The sequence below is a fragment of the Corythoichthys intestinalis genome, chromosome 6 (genome assembly GCF_030265065.1).
Source record: "Corythoichthys intestinalis isolate RoL2023-P3 chromosome 6, ASM3026506v1, whole genome shotgun sequence".
Taxonomy (NCBI): domain Eukaryota; kingdom Metazoa; phylum Chordata; class Actinopteri; order Syngnathiformes; family Syngnathidae; genus Corythoichthys; species Corythoichthys intestinalis.
Window position 1 is genome coordinate 3,752,766 of NC_080400.1, and position 14,328 is coordinate 3,767,093.

General features: G+C 38.8%; 1 protein-coding gene across 2 annotated transcripts in view; it reads left to right on the forward strand.

Annotated features, from left to right (window-relative positions):
- kctd14 (potassium channel tetramerization domain containing 14) overlaps nucleotides 1-14,328 on the forward strand; it is a 35,516-nt gene that overhangs the window by 11,860 nt on the left and 9,328 nt on the right. The window contains exons 2-3 of one of the 2 annotated variants that reach the window (XM_057839290.1): nucleotides 470-694; nucleotides 759-893. In XM_057839290.1, coding sequence (XP_057695273.1) covers nucleotides 470-694; nucleotides 759-893 — 360 coding nt within the window. Of the gene's footprint in view, nucleotides 1-466; nucleotides 695-758; nucleotides 894-14,328 lie in introns of both variants that reach the window. The other variant, XM_057839289.1, reaches the window with a different exon arrangement.

A 14,328-nucleotide genomic window follows, 5' to 3' on the forward strand; every position in this document is an offset into this window, starting at 1 on the left:
GAGGTTGACTGTGTCCCCCAAGGGAGCAGTGATGGCCAAATGAAGCTTCTTGAAGCAATGAAGCTTTGCACTAATTAGTTCAAAGTTTAATGATGGTTCATTTGACACACTTATGACAGTCGGTCGTATGATGCCGCTGTCAAATAAGGTTGTACCGGTCAATATCTTTTGGTGTAAATATCCCATGATACAGTGAGGACAGCTGCGGCTTATAGTCCAGTGCGGCTTATCTACGAACAAATGCCGTTTTCGTGCCAAATTTGGTGGGCTGCGGCTTATAGTCGGGTGCGCCTTATAGTGCGAAAATTAGGGTATTATGGATCTCGTGCCATCAATAGCAGCCAATAAGTAAATACTTAAATAAAATACATGATGTTTTTTAACCGATTCTGATCCTCTGAAAACGATTGCGTGGAGGACGTCCCAACACATTTCCCCCCCCCCCCCACCCCCCCCCACCCTGCAGCAGCACCCAAGCGTGATCGACTTAAACGTGGGCGGGCAAAGTTTCTGCACCAGCGTGGAGACGCTAACCAAGTACCCTGAGTCCAAGCTGGCCGAGTGGTTCAACGGACCCCCGAAACTTCCCAGGGACGCGCGGGGACACTACTTCCTGGACCGCGACGGACAGCACTTCGGGGCCGTTCTGGAGTTCCTCCGGTCCGGGAGACTGCCCGTCCGCGATATCCCGCAGGTATGGTCTTTCCGTAACGGTGCCGCGTGGCCCGGTTAAGAACACGTCAGCGTGTGGGTCGTAGGTTCACAAGGAATCGGTGTACTACAACGTCCAGCTGCTGACTAAGCGATTGGAGGAAACTCCCGAGTTGTTTGGCGAGTTGGTGGGCAGGCAGAAGTTTCTGGCCAGAGTTCCACACTACAAGGAGAACATAGAGGTCAGTATTTAAAACGGCGAATTTCTTCTTCCTCCAGGGAACAGACCGCTCTGTCTTTCTTCTTAGACAGGGTTGTCAAAAATACCGTATTGGCCCGAATTAGGGCTGTCAAACGATTAAAATTTTTAATCGAGTTAACTACCGCTTAAAAATGAATTAATCGTAATTAATCGCAATTCAAACCATCTATAAAATATGCCATGTTTTTCTGTAAATTATTATTGGAATGGAAAGATAAGACACAAGATGGATATAAACAATCAACTTACGGTACATAAGGACTGTATTTGTTTATTATAACAAAAAATCAACAAGATGGCATTTCCATTATTAACATTCTGTTAAAGCGATCCATGGATAGAAACTTTTAGTTCTTTAAGATAAATTTTATAGAAATGTTATATTAAAACCCCTCTTAAGGTTTTTGTTTTAATAAAATTTGTAAAAATTTCAATCAAAAAATAAACTAGTAGCCTGCCATTGTTGATGTCAATAATTACTTACACAATGCTCATGGGTGCTGAAGCTTATAAAATCAGTCGCACCCAGGCGCCAGCAGAGGGCGGCAAAACTCCGAAAAACACAACAAGTACACCTTTCACTGTGCTCTCATTTTATTATTATTATTATTGTTATATTAATTAATTGGCCCGAATTAGGGCTGTCAAACGATAAAAATTTTTAATCGAGTTAACTACCGCTTAGAAAATAATCGTAATTAATCGCAAGTCAAACCATCTATAAAATATGCCATGTTTTTCTGTAAATTTTTGTTGGAATAAAATTTTTAATCGAGTTAACTACCGCTTAAAAATGAATCAATCGTAATTAATCGCAATTCAAACCATCTATAAAATATGCCATGTTTTTCTGTAAATTATTGTTGGAATGGAAAGATAAGACACAAGATGGATATATCTATTCAACATACAGTACATAAGTACTGTATTTGTTTATTATAAAAATAAATCAACAAGATGGCATCAACATTATTAACATTCTGTTAAAGCGATCCATGAATAGAAAGACTTGTAGTTCTTAAAAGATAAATGTTAACACAAGTTATAGAAATTTTATTTCAAAACCCCTCCTAAAATGTTTTCGTTTTAATAAAATTTGTAAAATTTTCTATCAAAAAATAAACTAGTAGCCCGCCATTGTTGATGTCAATAATTACACAATGCTCATGGGTGCTTCAGCCCATAAAATCAGTCGCACCCGAGCGCCAGCAGAGGGCGACAAAACTCCAAAAAACACAAGTAACAAGTTGGCATTGCACTGTGCTGTCATTTTAATCTGTTTGAGTGGGGCATGTGCGTTAATTGCGTCAAATATTTTAACGTGATTGATTTAAAAAAAATAATTACCGCCCTTTAACGCGATAATTTTGACAGCCCTAGCCCGAATATAAGTAGGCATGTGCCGGTATGAGATTTTGACGGTACGATAACCGTGAGCAAAAATACCGCGGTTTCACGGTATCACGGTATTGCAATTATAGCTCCCAAAAATTTGGGGATGTATGGGTTAAAAAAAACAACTTTTTTCCATTGAACAGGATTTTTTTTTTTTTCAGACCATAGTTGGAAATTGGAACATGAATATATTGTTAAAATAAATAAATTATCAATAAAAAAATATTTGAAATAAAATTAAAATAAATATAACTTATAGACTATACTCACAGCCACAGCTCAAGTTGCACAAGATTACAGCAAGAACAAAATCATTTCTATCAAGTAAAAACACTTCTGAATAAAATGTTTAAAAATTTATACTGCATGACTTTTTTTTGAGGGTGGAAAAGCTTAAGTGAAGTTTCGCCATTTTCAGCCACTGTGTCAACTCTAGTCTACATGATGTCATGCCTTTGTGTTAAAAAGAACATAAGGAATTCATAAGTTAGGTAAAAATGTATAAGTTAGTTAAAATGTCAATATTGTTGTGGAAAGATTTCATCTAAAAAAAAACACACAAAAAAACACACATTGGGAGTGAGACCTCACCTTGATCCAGCGAACGTGGATTTGTGCTTAGGGCAAGATCATCGTTTGCAATTAGCGATCTTTGATGCTATCACTTTTTCCCCTTCATTCAAGCGAATCAAGCTTGTTTTCTCACTCTGCGGCTGTAACACTCAACGAAGTTGCTCTCCCAGCTGAGCCTAGGCTAACATTCATCTTTGTAAGTTTTTACTTAGTTTGTATATTGAATTTGAAAGGAAAATGTGTTTTGTTTTTGGCGAACTTTTTCCATGGTGCTAATCTGTGGAAGCTACTCACATGGAAAAATCTAATTGTACAACATTTTAAATGTATTCATTTTGTATATTAAACTTACCACGATTTGAGAGCTCAATAAATTGAAGAACAGTACGCCTTATGTTTGGAGTAATTGTTTTTGGGTTAGCTGGCTGTGTAGCCGATAGCGTCACTCTCACACACAGCAACAAACGGGAGGGGGTGAGCGCCGCTTCTGGCTGCATTTTTGACACAAGAAAAATAGCGAATACCGTCCTACGGTCTGACGGAAAAATTTAGTGGTTTTGAAACCGCGACGTTTTCACACCACGGCAAACCGTGAAACCGGTAACCGGCACATGCCTAAATATAAGACGGTGTTTTTGCATTGAAATAAGACTGAAAAAGAGGGGGTCGTCTTATATTTGCGGTCTAGACAATATACCCATTCACGACGCTAGATGGCGCCAGATATCATTGAAGCGATGTTCTGTCATGACAGATCTTAGCTACTCTCAAATTTAACCAGTTTGCCTTATTTTATTGCAATGTTTTTCCTTATTCAGATTTGTTTCAAGACTACAGTTAGTTAGACTTCACTTTGATGGTTAATGCAGTTTTGTTGTCTAATCACAATAGATTGGTTTATTTACATTTCAAAAACCAGAAGCCATTCATTTATCAATGTGATTGCACTTTAGTTTACTTATTTAATAGGGCTGTCAAAATGATCGCGTTAACGGGCGGTAATTAATTTTTAAAATTAAACACGTTAAAATATTTGACGCAATTAACGCACATGTCCCGCTCAAACAGATTAAAATGACAGCACAGTGACATGTCCATTCGTTACTTGTGTTTTCTGTCTCCCTCTGCTGGCGCTTTGGTGCGACTGAATTTATGGGTTTAAGCACAATGAGCATTGTGTAATTATTGACATCAACAATGGCGAGCTACTAGTTTATTTTTTGATTGAAAATTTTACAAATTTTAATAAAACGAAAACACTAAGAGGGTTTTTAATTAGGGCCATCAAAATTATCGTATTAACGGGCGTTAATTAATTTTTTAAAATAATCACGTTAAAATATTTGACGCAATTAACGCACATGGCCCCACTCAAACAGATTAAAATGACAGGACAGTGAAATGTGTACTTGTTACTTATGTTTTTTTGTCTCCCTCTGCTGGCGCTTTGGTGCGACTGAATTTATGGGTTTAAGCACAATGAGCATTGTGTAATTATTGACATCAACAATGGCGAGCTACTAGTTTAATTTTTGATTGAAAATTTTACAAATTTTATTAAAAGGAAAACATTAAGAGGATTTTTAATCTAAAATTTCTGTAAAATTTATCTTAAAGAACTAAAAGTTTCTGTCCATGGATCACTGTAACAGAATGTTAATGTTAATGCCATCTTGATTTATTGTTATAATAAACAAATACAGTACTTATGTACCGTATGTTGAATGTATATATCCGTCTTGTGTCTTATCGTTCCATTCCAACAATAATTTACAGAAAAACATGGCATATTTTATAGATGGTTTGAATTGCGATTAATTACGATGAATTCATTTTTAAATTGTGATTAACTCAATTAAAAATTTTAATCGTTTGACAGCCCTAATATTTATAATTTCAGATATTAAGATTTGAATGAGGCAAAATAACATGCTTTTTCTCTCAAATATATTGTTATAATCATTTGTTTTGGATGTACTGTAATTATTTTCTGTATAAAAATTTGAGCTGAAACGAATATTCGAGTAACTCGAGTTTAAAACTGATCCGAGTAATTTTATTCACCTCGAGGAATCGTTTAATTTTGCCAGCTCTAAGCATCACGTTTTGCCCGGACTACTTTTAATGCGGGACAACGCGCTGACGTCACATGTGTAGAGGAAGAAGCAGCAATAAAAATAAAAAAATTTTTAAAAAACTTACTACAGCCGCTACAAACTACGCCGACGTTGCTAAAAACTATGCCCGCATGATGCTAGTGTGGTAGCAGGTAGTGTCCGATGCGTCTCATAGATATCGCATGCATTTAGGACTAGATGCGAAGTGACAGACTGGACAGCGTTAGTAAACAGCCGCCATGTTTAAGCAGTAGACTTCTCATCACTAATAAATATAACGTTACTGTCACTCGCTCACGTAACGTTACCCTTTGGAGGCCTACCGTAATTTCCCGAATATAAGGCGCACCCGTGTATAATGCGCACCCCAAATTTACTTGTACAATCTAGGGAAAATATTGTACCCGTTTATAACGCGCACCCTAATTTTAGAAGAAAACAGAGCTTGTGTACAGATACAGAGATGTCATTTTACTGACTGGTGAAACACAGCACAAGCATAGCACATTGGTAGTTCAAAACATTACCGTAAACTGACAATATTTACGGTAATAATATGATTTGACAACTTCTCCAACTTACCAGAATCTAGGAGAAAACAAAACAGATGTGACTTTTCTTTTAAAGGCTGCTGTATAACTTGCTCGTTTCCTCATGATGAATAAATGTTTCTTCCATGGATTGATACGGTAAAATGAAAGTGAGAACGTAAGTCGGAAATCCGTGAGAGCGCATAGCTGTCAACTCGACAGTAACAAAAGTAACTATTGTTATTTGGGTTTGAGTTTCCCGAGGGACCGATATAGTTGACGGACACAGGAAGTGTGTGTCCTTACATTTGTTATGGTCCGAATTGCGGAGCTGCAATAAACGTCGACTCAAATGAGTTCAAGAAACTAAATTCTGTGCTTTATGAAGAGTGAAAAAAGCAGAATTTAACACAAACGAAATCATTCGGCTGATTAGAGTGAAGTATTACCGAAACAAAACGGTGACGTCACGTACCGTAATGGTCGGCAACGGGTCGCCGCATACGTTTCTTCAACACAACGTGGCCGTGTCAATGAAAAAAAATCGGTTTATATATATGTAATACATATATATTTCTGTTTCCATCCATGTACCCGTTTATAATGCGCACCATGAGTTTACAAGTTGATTTTGGGGGAAAAAAGTGCGCGTTATATTCGGGAAATTACGGTAGGTTTTCTATTGATTATGACCACTGTCGATACGTGGCTTACGTGTCTTACATACAGGCTTTATTTAATCTGTAAAAACAGCGCTGTAGAGTGATGAGGGTGTAAAATTAAAACATAATAAAGCTAACTGTCAGTTTTAGCTCAGTGGCCTATACTACGAACGGAGTTCAACCTCCCCAGAAGTAATCCAGTTTACCAGCGGGTAGCCGGAGTTGACAAAACCTGGTTGTCTGGTTTGTGGTCAATCCGTGCTACGACGCTAATTATAAGGTTGATTGGTCGAACCTGTTTCAACCCAGAGTTACTGTGCGTTCACATAAAAGGGGGCGGAGACCAGAGTCAAACACTACTTGTGACGATGGCACAGGCACCTTAGTTCACCGAGGAGGAATGCGCGATAATCATGCGGAGTTATGAGGAATTAAAATCCACCTTCACCGCGAAATCCAACACCGCTTCGACTGGTCTGTTGGCAGCGAATTTACAGATGGTGTGATTTGTGAATGCGTCAATATGCCAGTTTACTTATGTCCATGAAAAGAAACAAAGCCTGCTGTCAGGACAATAAAATTAGATTTGGTATGTTAACCGTAAGAAATAATTTATCGCGCATCACCACATGAAGCACGATGATTGTATGTTTAGTCCCATTGTGACTGTATGAATACGTATGTGTTTTCATTTTAGTTTGGGCCTAAAAAATCCAGCCCGACCCGGCCCGAGCCAGATCAATTAACTTGATTTCAATTCAATTCAATTCAATTTTATTTGTATAGCCCTGAATCACAACAAGGTTGTCTCAAAGGGCTTTGCAGAGGCAATGTGATACACAATCGGAAACAGCAAATGAAGCAACGAAGATGAATAAATAAATTCAAGTCCTGGGTATCCTCCATCCTTAGACCCTCCATGTCTGCAAGGAAAAACTCCAAAAACTCCAGAGTCTTTGGGAGAAAATGAGAAACCTTGGGGAGTACCACAGTCAGGAGAGATCCACTCCCAGGACGGTTAGACAGGAAGCCCCAGGACTGCTTATGGGAATTAGCAGGCAAAGTTACTAGGGGCGCAACGGATCAGTTAGCTTACTGTTCGGTTTAAACCTCGGTTTTGGGATCACGGTTTCGGTTTGCGTTTTGCTTTTTTTTTTTTAAACTGCCTTTATTTTGCTTTTTAAAAAATGAAATAAACACTTAAATTGTAAACATTTTCGACTGTTAAAATGCCTCTTAGCTCTTTGGCTATTGTAGTGACTGACTACTGAAATACACACACAGTAGTAAAAAAGTTACTTGGCAAAGTAACTGGTGATACTTTTCATGTTTTTTTTTTTCATAAAAAAAAAAAAACAAAACAAAAAAAAACATAGTAACCTTTGCTATGTTTGGAGGTCATTTAATGTTGTGAATCAACCGTTAAAGTTGATAAAATTGCTCCCGTTTTTGCGTTACTTCCCTTCTGTCTACTTTTGACATGTGAAAATTTTAAAACTGTTTCATCCTTTAAAGATAGACTCAAGTCAAGATTTTGCCGATTTAGGAGTATTCTAGATAAAAAGTTCCTTAGGTTAGCTCGTAAGGTTTACTACAACAGAGCCTTTCTGAGAAGTTTACTGCTCTAAAATGGCGGCTGTTTACTAACGCTACCGAGTCTGTCATTTCGCATGTAGTTCTATATGCATGAGATATCTAGGCGTAGCAGCTAAGTCAGGTAATATTGGAGCCACCTAGCCTAGCATCGCGTTTGCTACAGCGTCACAACAAACACTCTACCCTCTCCGTGCCTTTTCTCGCGTCATTCAACCAACGTATTAACGAACGGAGGAAAAAAAACGTAATGCACGAAATATGCACAGAATTTGAACGCAACGTACGGCGTACACATTTAAAAATGAGTGCTCACTTGTACAAATTACGACGAGACCGTACTATTTGACAGGTATGAATTATAGTGGACCGTCACAGTTAGGTAGTAGCACTCTGTAGCACGGGACGTCCAACTTCCAACTATCAGTGGTCAGGGCGAAACTATGTGCTTTAGCAAAATTATCTTCGATGGCTTCGCGTGACATTTCATAAATGTCGGGGATTACGTTGTTGGAGAAATATGTCCGCGAGGGAACAATGTAACGCGGGTCAAGCGTTGCAAATAAATTAACGAAGCCCGCCGTGTGTTTTCACTGGTGTCATCTTCGGGGTTGTCCTACCCTGAGAAAGTGATATCTGTGGGTGATGCCGGCTGAGGTGCCGGAGTCATGTTATAAAAGTGTTGCCATTAGCATGGGGAACAAGCGCTGAGCAATGCTTGCAATTTTTTTTTTTTCTTCAATATTTTCACTCCCTTCGCATTGGAGTCTACGGGGAAACCAAAATGTTGCCACACCGCAGATTTGAAAGAAGCCGGTGCTTACTCAAAATTCTGTCTCTCCACTCCTCCGCTCGCTATAGCTATTTGTTTTCTTTCTTGTTTCACTTTCACTTCGCTCGTAAGCGAGAGAGTGCGTTACTCAGCTTCTATTACACAGGTGCTTGACAGCGATCCGACATTTACTTGCGGGGCGGGAATTTCTCCACAGCGGTGCTTCACGTCACACACAGGCACACAGAGCTCGATCAATTCATTCCACAAGCGTTCGGAATACATTAATTGCAAAACCGAAAAGCCGCGGTTTATCAAGGCGTATTGAACCGTACAGGGCGAACCATACGGTTCGGCTTTGAACCGCAAACCGTTACACCGCTAGAAGTTACAGTCCGTAAAGATGCAGTGGAGTAAAGGAACAAGAAGAGGTCCATCTAGCCAGATGGGATGGGGGGTAGCAACGAGGACGTCCATCCAGCCAGGGGTCCGGACCAGTCAGGAGGCTGCAGCTGAAAAATAGCCCCTCCCCAGAGGGGAGGGAGGAAAGGCGACACCGGGTGACTAGTGATGAAGAGACTAGACAACTAGATATTAACATTGGAAAATAGAAATAAAGTAAGACAAGTGGTAGGTAGAGTGAGAAAAAGGAGAGAGAACTCAGTGGCTGTACTTCCCCCAGCATTTTAGCTTTGAGTGCAGCTTAGACTAAACTGTGAATCTACTCCGACTTCAACTAGCCTGACCATAAGCTTTGTCGAATAGGAACGTTTTTAAATCTAATCTTAAATGTGCAGACTGTCTCGGCTTCTTTAATATTAGCTGGAAGCGGATTCCATAAAACAGACTTGGTGGCTAAAAGGCTCTAGCTCCGACAGTACTTTTAGAAACCCTGGGAACTACCAGTAGACCTGCATTCTGAGAGCGGAGTGTTCTGTTGGGGCGGTATGGAACCAGAGCATCGGTAAGATAAGATGGCCCCAACCCATTAATGGTCTCAAAATGTAAGGAGGATTTTAAATTTCATTCTAAACTCGACTGGAAGCCAGTGAAGGGCCTGGAGCATAGGGGTGTTGTGCTCTCTTCTATTGGTTCCTGTTAAAAGTCTTGCTGCTGCGTTTTGGACTAGCGGAAGACCTTTTAGAGAACTTTTAGGACAAGCTGCAAGTGGGGAGTTACAGGCCCCAACCCGAAAACACACACACACAAAAAATTATATTTGTGAGGCCTCAGTAGTAAAAAGGAAATGCGTGAATGCCATGCATTGTTGCGTAAATGAAAGCCCTGCTATTGTAACGAATTTTCACAGTTATACAAGACTGTAAGATGCATATTCTATAAACATTGATATCTTTTATATCTGTGCGTCTGTCCTATAAGTGGATTTGACATTTATTTTAATCTCTTCGAGTTGGCAGAAAAAAAAACGCAAGTTTTCTCAATGTTTAAATTGTCTACATATTTCCATGATTATTATAAATGCATTTACACAACGAAATAACGCTGGAAAAGTTCGTTAAATAAATTTCTTGTACGAGAGCAAAGCTCAGCATTCGTATACATTCAGCTATTTCAACAATCAACTGGAAGCGTTTCCATACCCCACTCCGAATATCACGGCATACAGTGTTCTTACGCTGATATTCAGCATCACCGATGGAATGCATATATTGTCCCTGGCGAGAGAGTGCACGGACAGGCACACAATCTGCGGGGTTGTGAGGGCCTGACTTTGGCGGGTTACATTAGTGATGTCCGCCTCGATCAGCTGGCACAGGTAACGAATTCCCTCAGCTGAAAATCTGTATCTTTCATGGAGAACATCTTACGGTTACGCCAGCGGATCCTGGCGGTCTCCAAAAACCCGTGCCCTCCGAAGAGAGCCCCTCAAAATCCGCACGCCAATGTCGCATGGGTCGTCCAGGTATGCTGTCATTGTCAGGAGGGCACGTCCGCGGAGGAGTGCTGTTTAAAACAGCGTGGTTAATTGGGCAAGATCGAACTCTGAGACGACCAGGTTTGGCGTGTGGCGTGTGTTCGGTTCCAACTAGAGATGCCGATCGATCGGGTCCGATCACGTCATTTTCAAACTATCGGAATCGGCAAAAAATATCAGCCATGCCTTTTTTTAATATATATATATATATTTTTTTTTTTTTTATTAAATCGTTTTCTAATTGTATTTAACGTTACAGACATAATATGTTACACTCATCCAGTCTTTAGTTTAGGCTTAAGGTAGCGTTATCAAATTTATCCCGATAACGGCGGTAATTAATTTTTTAAAAATGTATTACGTTAAAATATTTAATGCAATTAATGCATGCACTGCGCGACCCACTCACGCATTGTCGCGCTCAATCTGTAATGGCGCCATTTTACCTCAATAGAGAGATAAAAGGCAGTGTAAAATGAGTAGAGTGAATTTTGGCAGCCTTTGGAGCCTTTTTTTAATTGGCTAAAGCCTTACAATCCCTCTCCCTACGATTAGAAATATCATGGGAAGCAATGTGGGGAAGCAAGGTAGCAGTTGATCTTTTTTTAACACCTTATGTTATTTCCCAACGCAGAGAAGATATATCAATTGGTAGCACTACACACAGTCATGGGTCCACTTCCCATCATGCATTTGGGCATGGCTACAGTATCATTTACTGAAAGCTCATCAAATACATTAGATGGCAATATTTAGTCACAATATACAAAGTCACAAGTCTTTCTATCCGTGGATCCCTCTCACAGAAAGAATGTTAATAATGTAAATGCCATCTTGAGGATTTATTGTCATAATAAACAAATACAGTACTTATGTACTGTATGTTGAATGTATATATTCGTCCGAGTTTTATTCATTTTTTTCTTAATGCATTGCCAAAATGTATATGATCGGGAAAAATGATCGGGAATGATTGGAATTGAATCGGGAGCAAAAAAAAAGCAATCGGATCGGGAAATATCGGGATCGGCAGATACTCAAACTAAAACGATCGGGATCGGATCGGGAGCAAAAAGACATGATCGGAACAACCCTAGTTCCAACATATCCACCTTTCGTAGTCTCGCTTAGCTGCGAACCTAGGTCGCACGTGATGAAGTTACTCTCAAAGTTACCCTGCTAAGCCAGAAAACCGGCTTGGTAGTATAGGCCACAGTAGTCATTGCTGAATAAAACAAAGTATCACTGGTCCCTAATGTGCTCCAATACAGCAGGTATCATACATTTATTTTGAACACTGCAAAAAATCCCAAATCCTATCAGTACTTACAGTTTAGACAAACTTAAAACTTAACTCAAACTTAAAAATAGCTTGACACAAATGGAAATTAAATTGAAACACGTGGGAAAAACACATAGCTTTCAAGTGATGTGTGTTATCAAGCGTAATTACATTTTTAGGTAAGAAATATGTTTTTGTTTTTTATAAGATGTAGAAGTTTTTTGAGTGAAAGCATTGATTTTTTTTTCTAGTCACATCTGAGATGCAATTACTTGCTGTTTTCAACAATGTACATTAAAAATAAAGACATTGATTGACTGAAAATGGTTCAATATTGGATTAAATGTCTTTTTTTTTCTCATGTATATTTGTAATTGCTCTTCACCTAAAAAAAAAATATTTTATCCGATTACTCGATTAATCGATAGAATTTTCAGTCGATTACTAAAATATTCGATAGCTGCAGCCCTAATAAAAATTAATTTGGTGTTCAAAAAGTCTTTTATTCAAACTTGAGTCTTGAAAAGGAGGGGGTCGTCTTATAATCAGGGCCGTCTTATATTCGGGTCAATACGGTACTAGGTCATCGACTTCACTATCAGTTGATGGGGCTCGGGGCCTATTTTCAAAAACTTCAAATTCAAATATTTTCAAAACCAAAGCGGCTAGTGACCGAAAACCAAAATGGACACCTCCCTTAGGCATAAATGAGTCTCCATCAGCAGCGACATCATAAAAATTCAAAGTTGTTCCCTAATAAAATCCCGTTTGAATATTGATCATTGATGATTGTATCAAGATAAAAATATCGAAATGACTGAAATTTTCACCGGATGCAGGGAATTTTTCCGAATGACCCCACAAAATTTTTCATTCGCCTGTAAATGTAGTTTTTTTGAGCAATCAAACGCTACTTGCCCGACAATTTTTGACCACATGACAACGTTTATATATCAAAATACAGAATTTGGCAAAAACCTAAGGTTCCGCCAAAATTTGCCAAGCAAAAACCTGCCTATTCATTTCTAATGGGATGCCATTGACAGCCATGTACGTCCAAATTTCCCATTTATTTTCAATGGCTGGAAAACATAGGCCATTGTGATTTTTGACCACTCACCACGACAGCCAACTGGCGCCCAAGTAAGTCAGTGTCATTGACAGCCATAGCACTTCCGTGTCATTGACGGGCATGTACGTCCAAATTTCCCATTCATTTTCAATGGCAGAAAAACCTGTGTGGTTATTTTTTTTTTTTTACCCAAAACTTTGATTACTATTACAGGCCATTGACATTCAACTGGCGCCCAAGTAAGTGGATGCCATTGTTAGCCACGCAACCGAACGTGTCCCCAAAATGTCCCCAAATTAAGAGAAAGTGACATGATAGATCTGTATCTACCACAGCAAAGCCCCATCGTAATTTCTCCAGAAATGACAGTTTTTAATCATTTGAGGCTAAGCTCCGGCGCGCATCAGTTAGCAGCAGTTTCGGCGTACTAAAAAAGATAATACAAGATTTAGTTTAGCTTTACTTCAATCTTGGACTCAACTAGCGCCTGTGCTTAGCCTTAAATGATATGAAAAATTAGGATCTCAGTACAACAAAAGAACAATTTGCTAACTTCCATAGCAAAAGTCCGCTAGCTTAAATGCTATATAATGCTAATATTTACCAGGTTGTTCTGGTGTGCACCAGATGGTTTAAATTGATTTTATTTCTGTCGATGTCCCTTTTAGAGGCTCCGTACATTCATGAAACTGTTATCGAATATGATTTATCTTACAAGGATTTCATGGCTATAATATCTATACGTTAGGGTGACCATATTTTGATTTCCAAAAAAGAGGACACTCGGCCCGGCCTCGAGATACTTGAGTTTTACTCCAAGTCCACTCAAAGATGGCTGTATAACTTTAAATTAAACTTATATAAATTTAAATAAAATAAATTTAAAGTGTGCCTACTCCGTCTGGATAGAAAAATTCAGTTTTATTTAAAAAACAAAAGCAAAAAAATATAGGCCTATTGCCATATAGTATGCATTATACACTATATGGAAATATTTTTTACTCAACTGCATACTCAACAGGCTTTATCCTTCCTAAAATAAAAATCAAACCTTAAAAAAACAAAAAACGAATAATGATTAATATATATACAGTGCCTTGCAAAAGTATTCGGCCCCCTTGAACCTTGCAACCTTTCGCCACATTTCAGGCTTCAAACATAAAGATATAAAATTTTAATTTTTTGTCAAGAATCAACAACAAGTGGGACACAATCGTGGAGTGGAACAAAATTTATCGGATAATTTAAACTTTTTTAACAAATAAAAAACTGAAAAGTGGGGCGTGCAATATTATTCGGCCCCCTTGCGTTAATACTATGTAGCGCCACCTTTAGCTCCAATTACAGCTGCAAGTCGCTTGGGGTATGTTTCTATCAGTTTTGCACATCGAGAGACTGACATTCTTGCCCATTCTTCCTTGCAAAACAGCTCAAGCTCAGTGAGGTTGGATGGAGAGTGTTTGTGAACAGCAGTCTTCAGCTC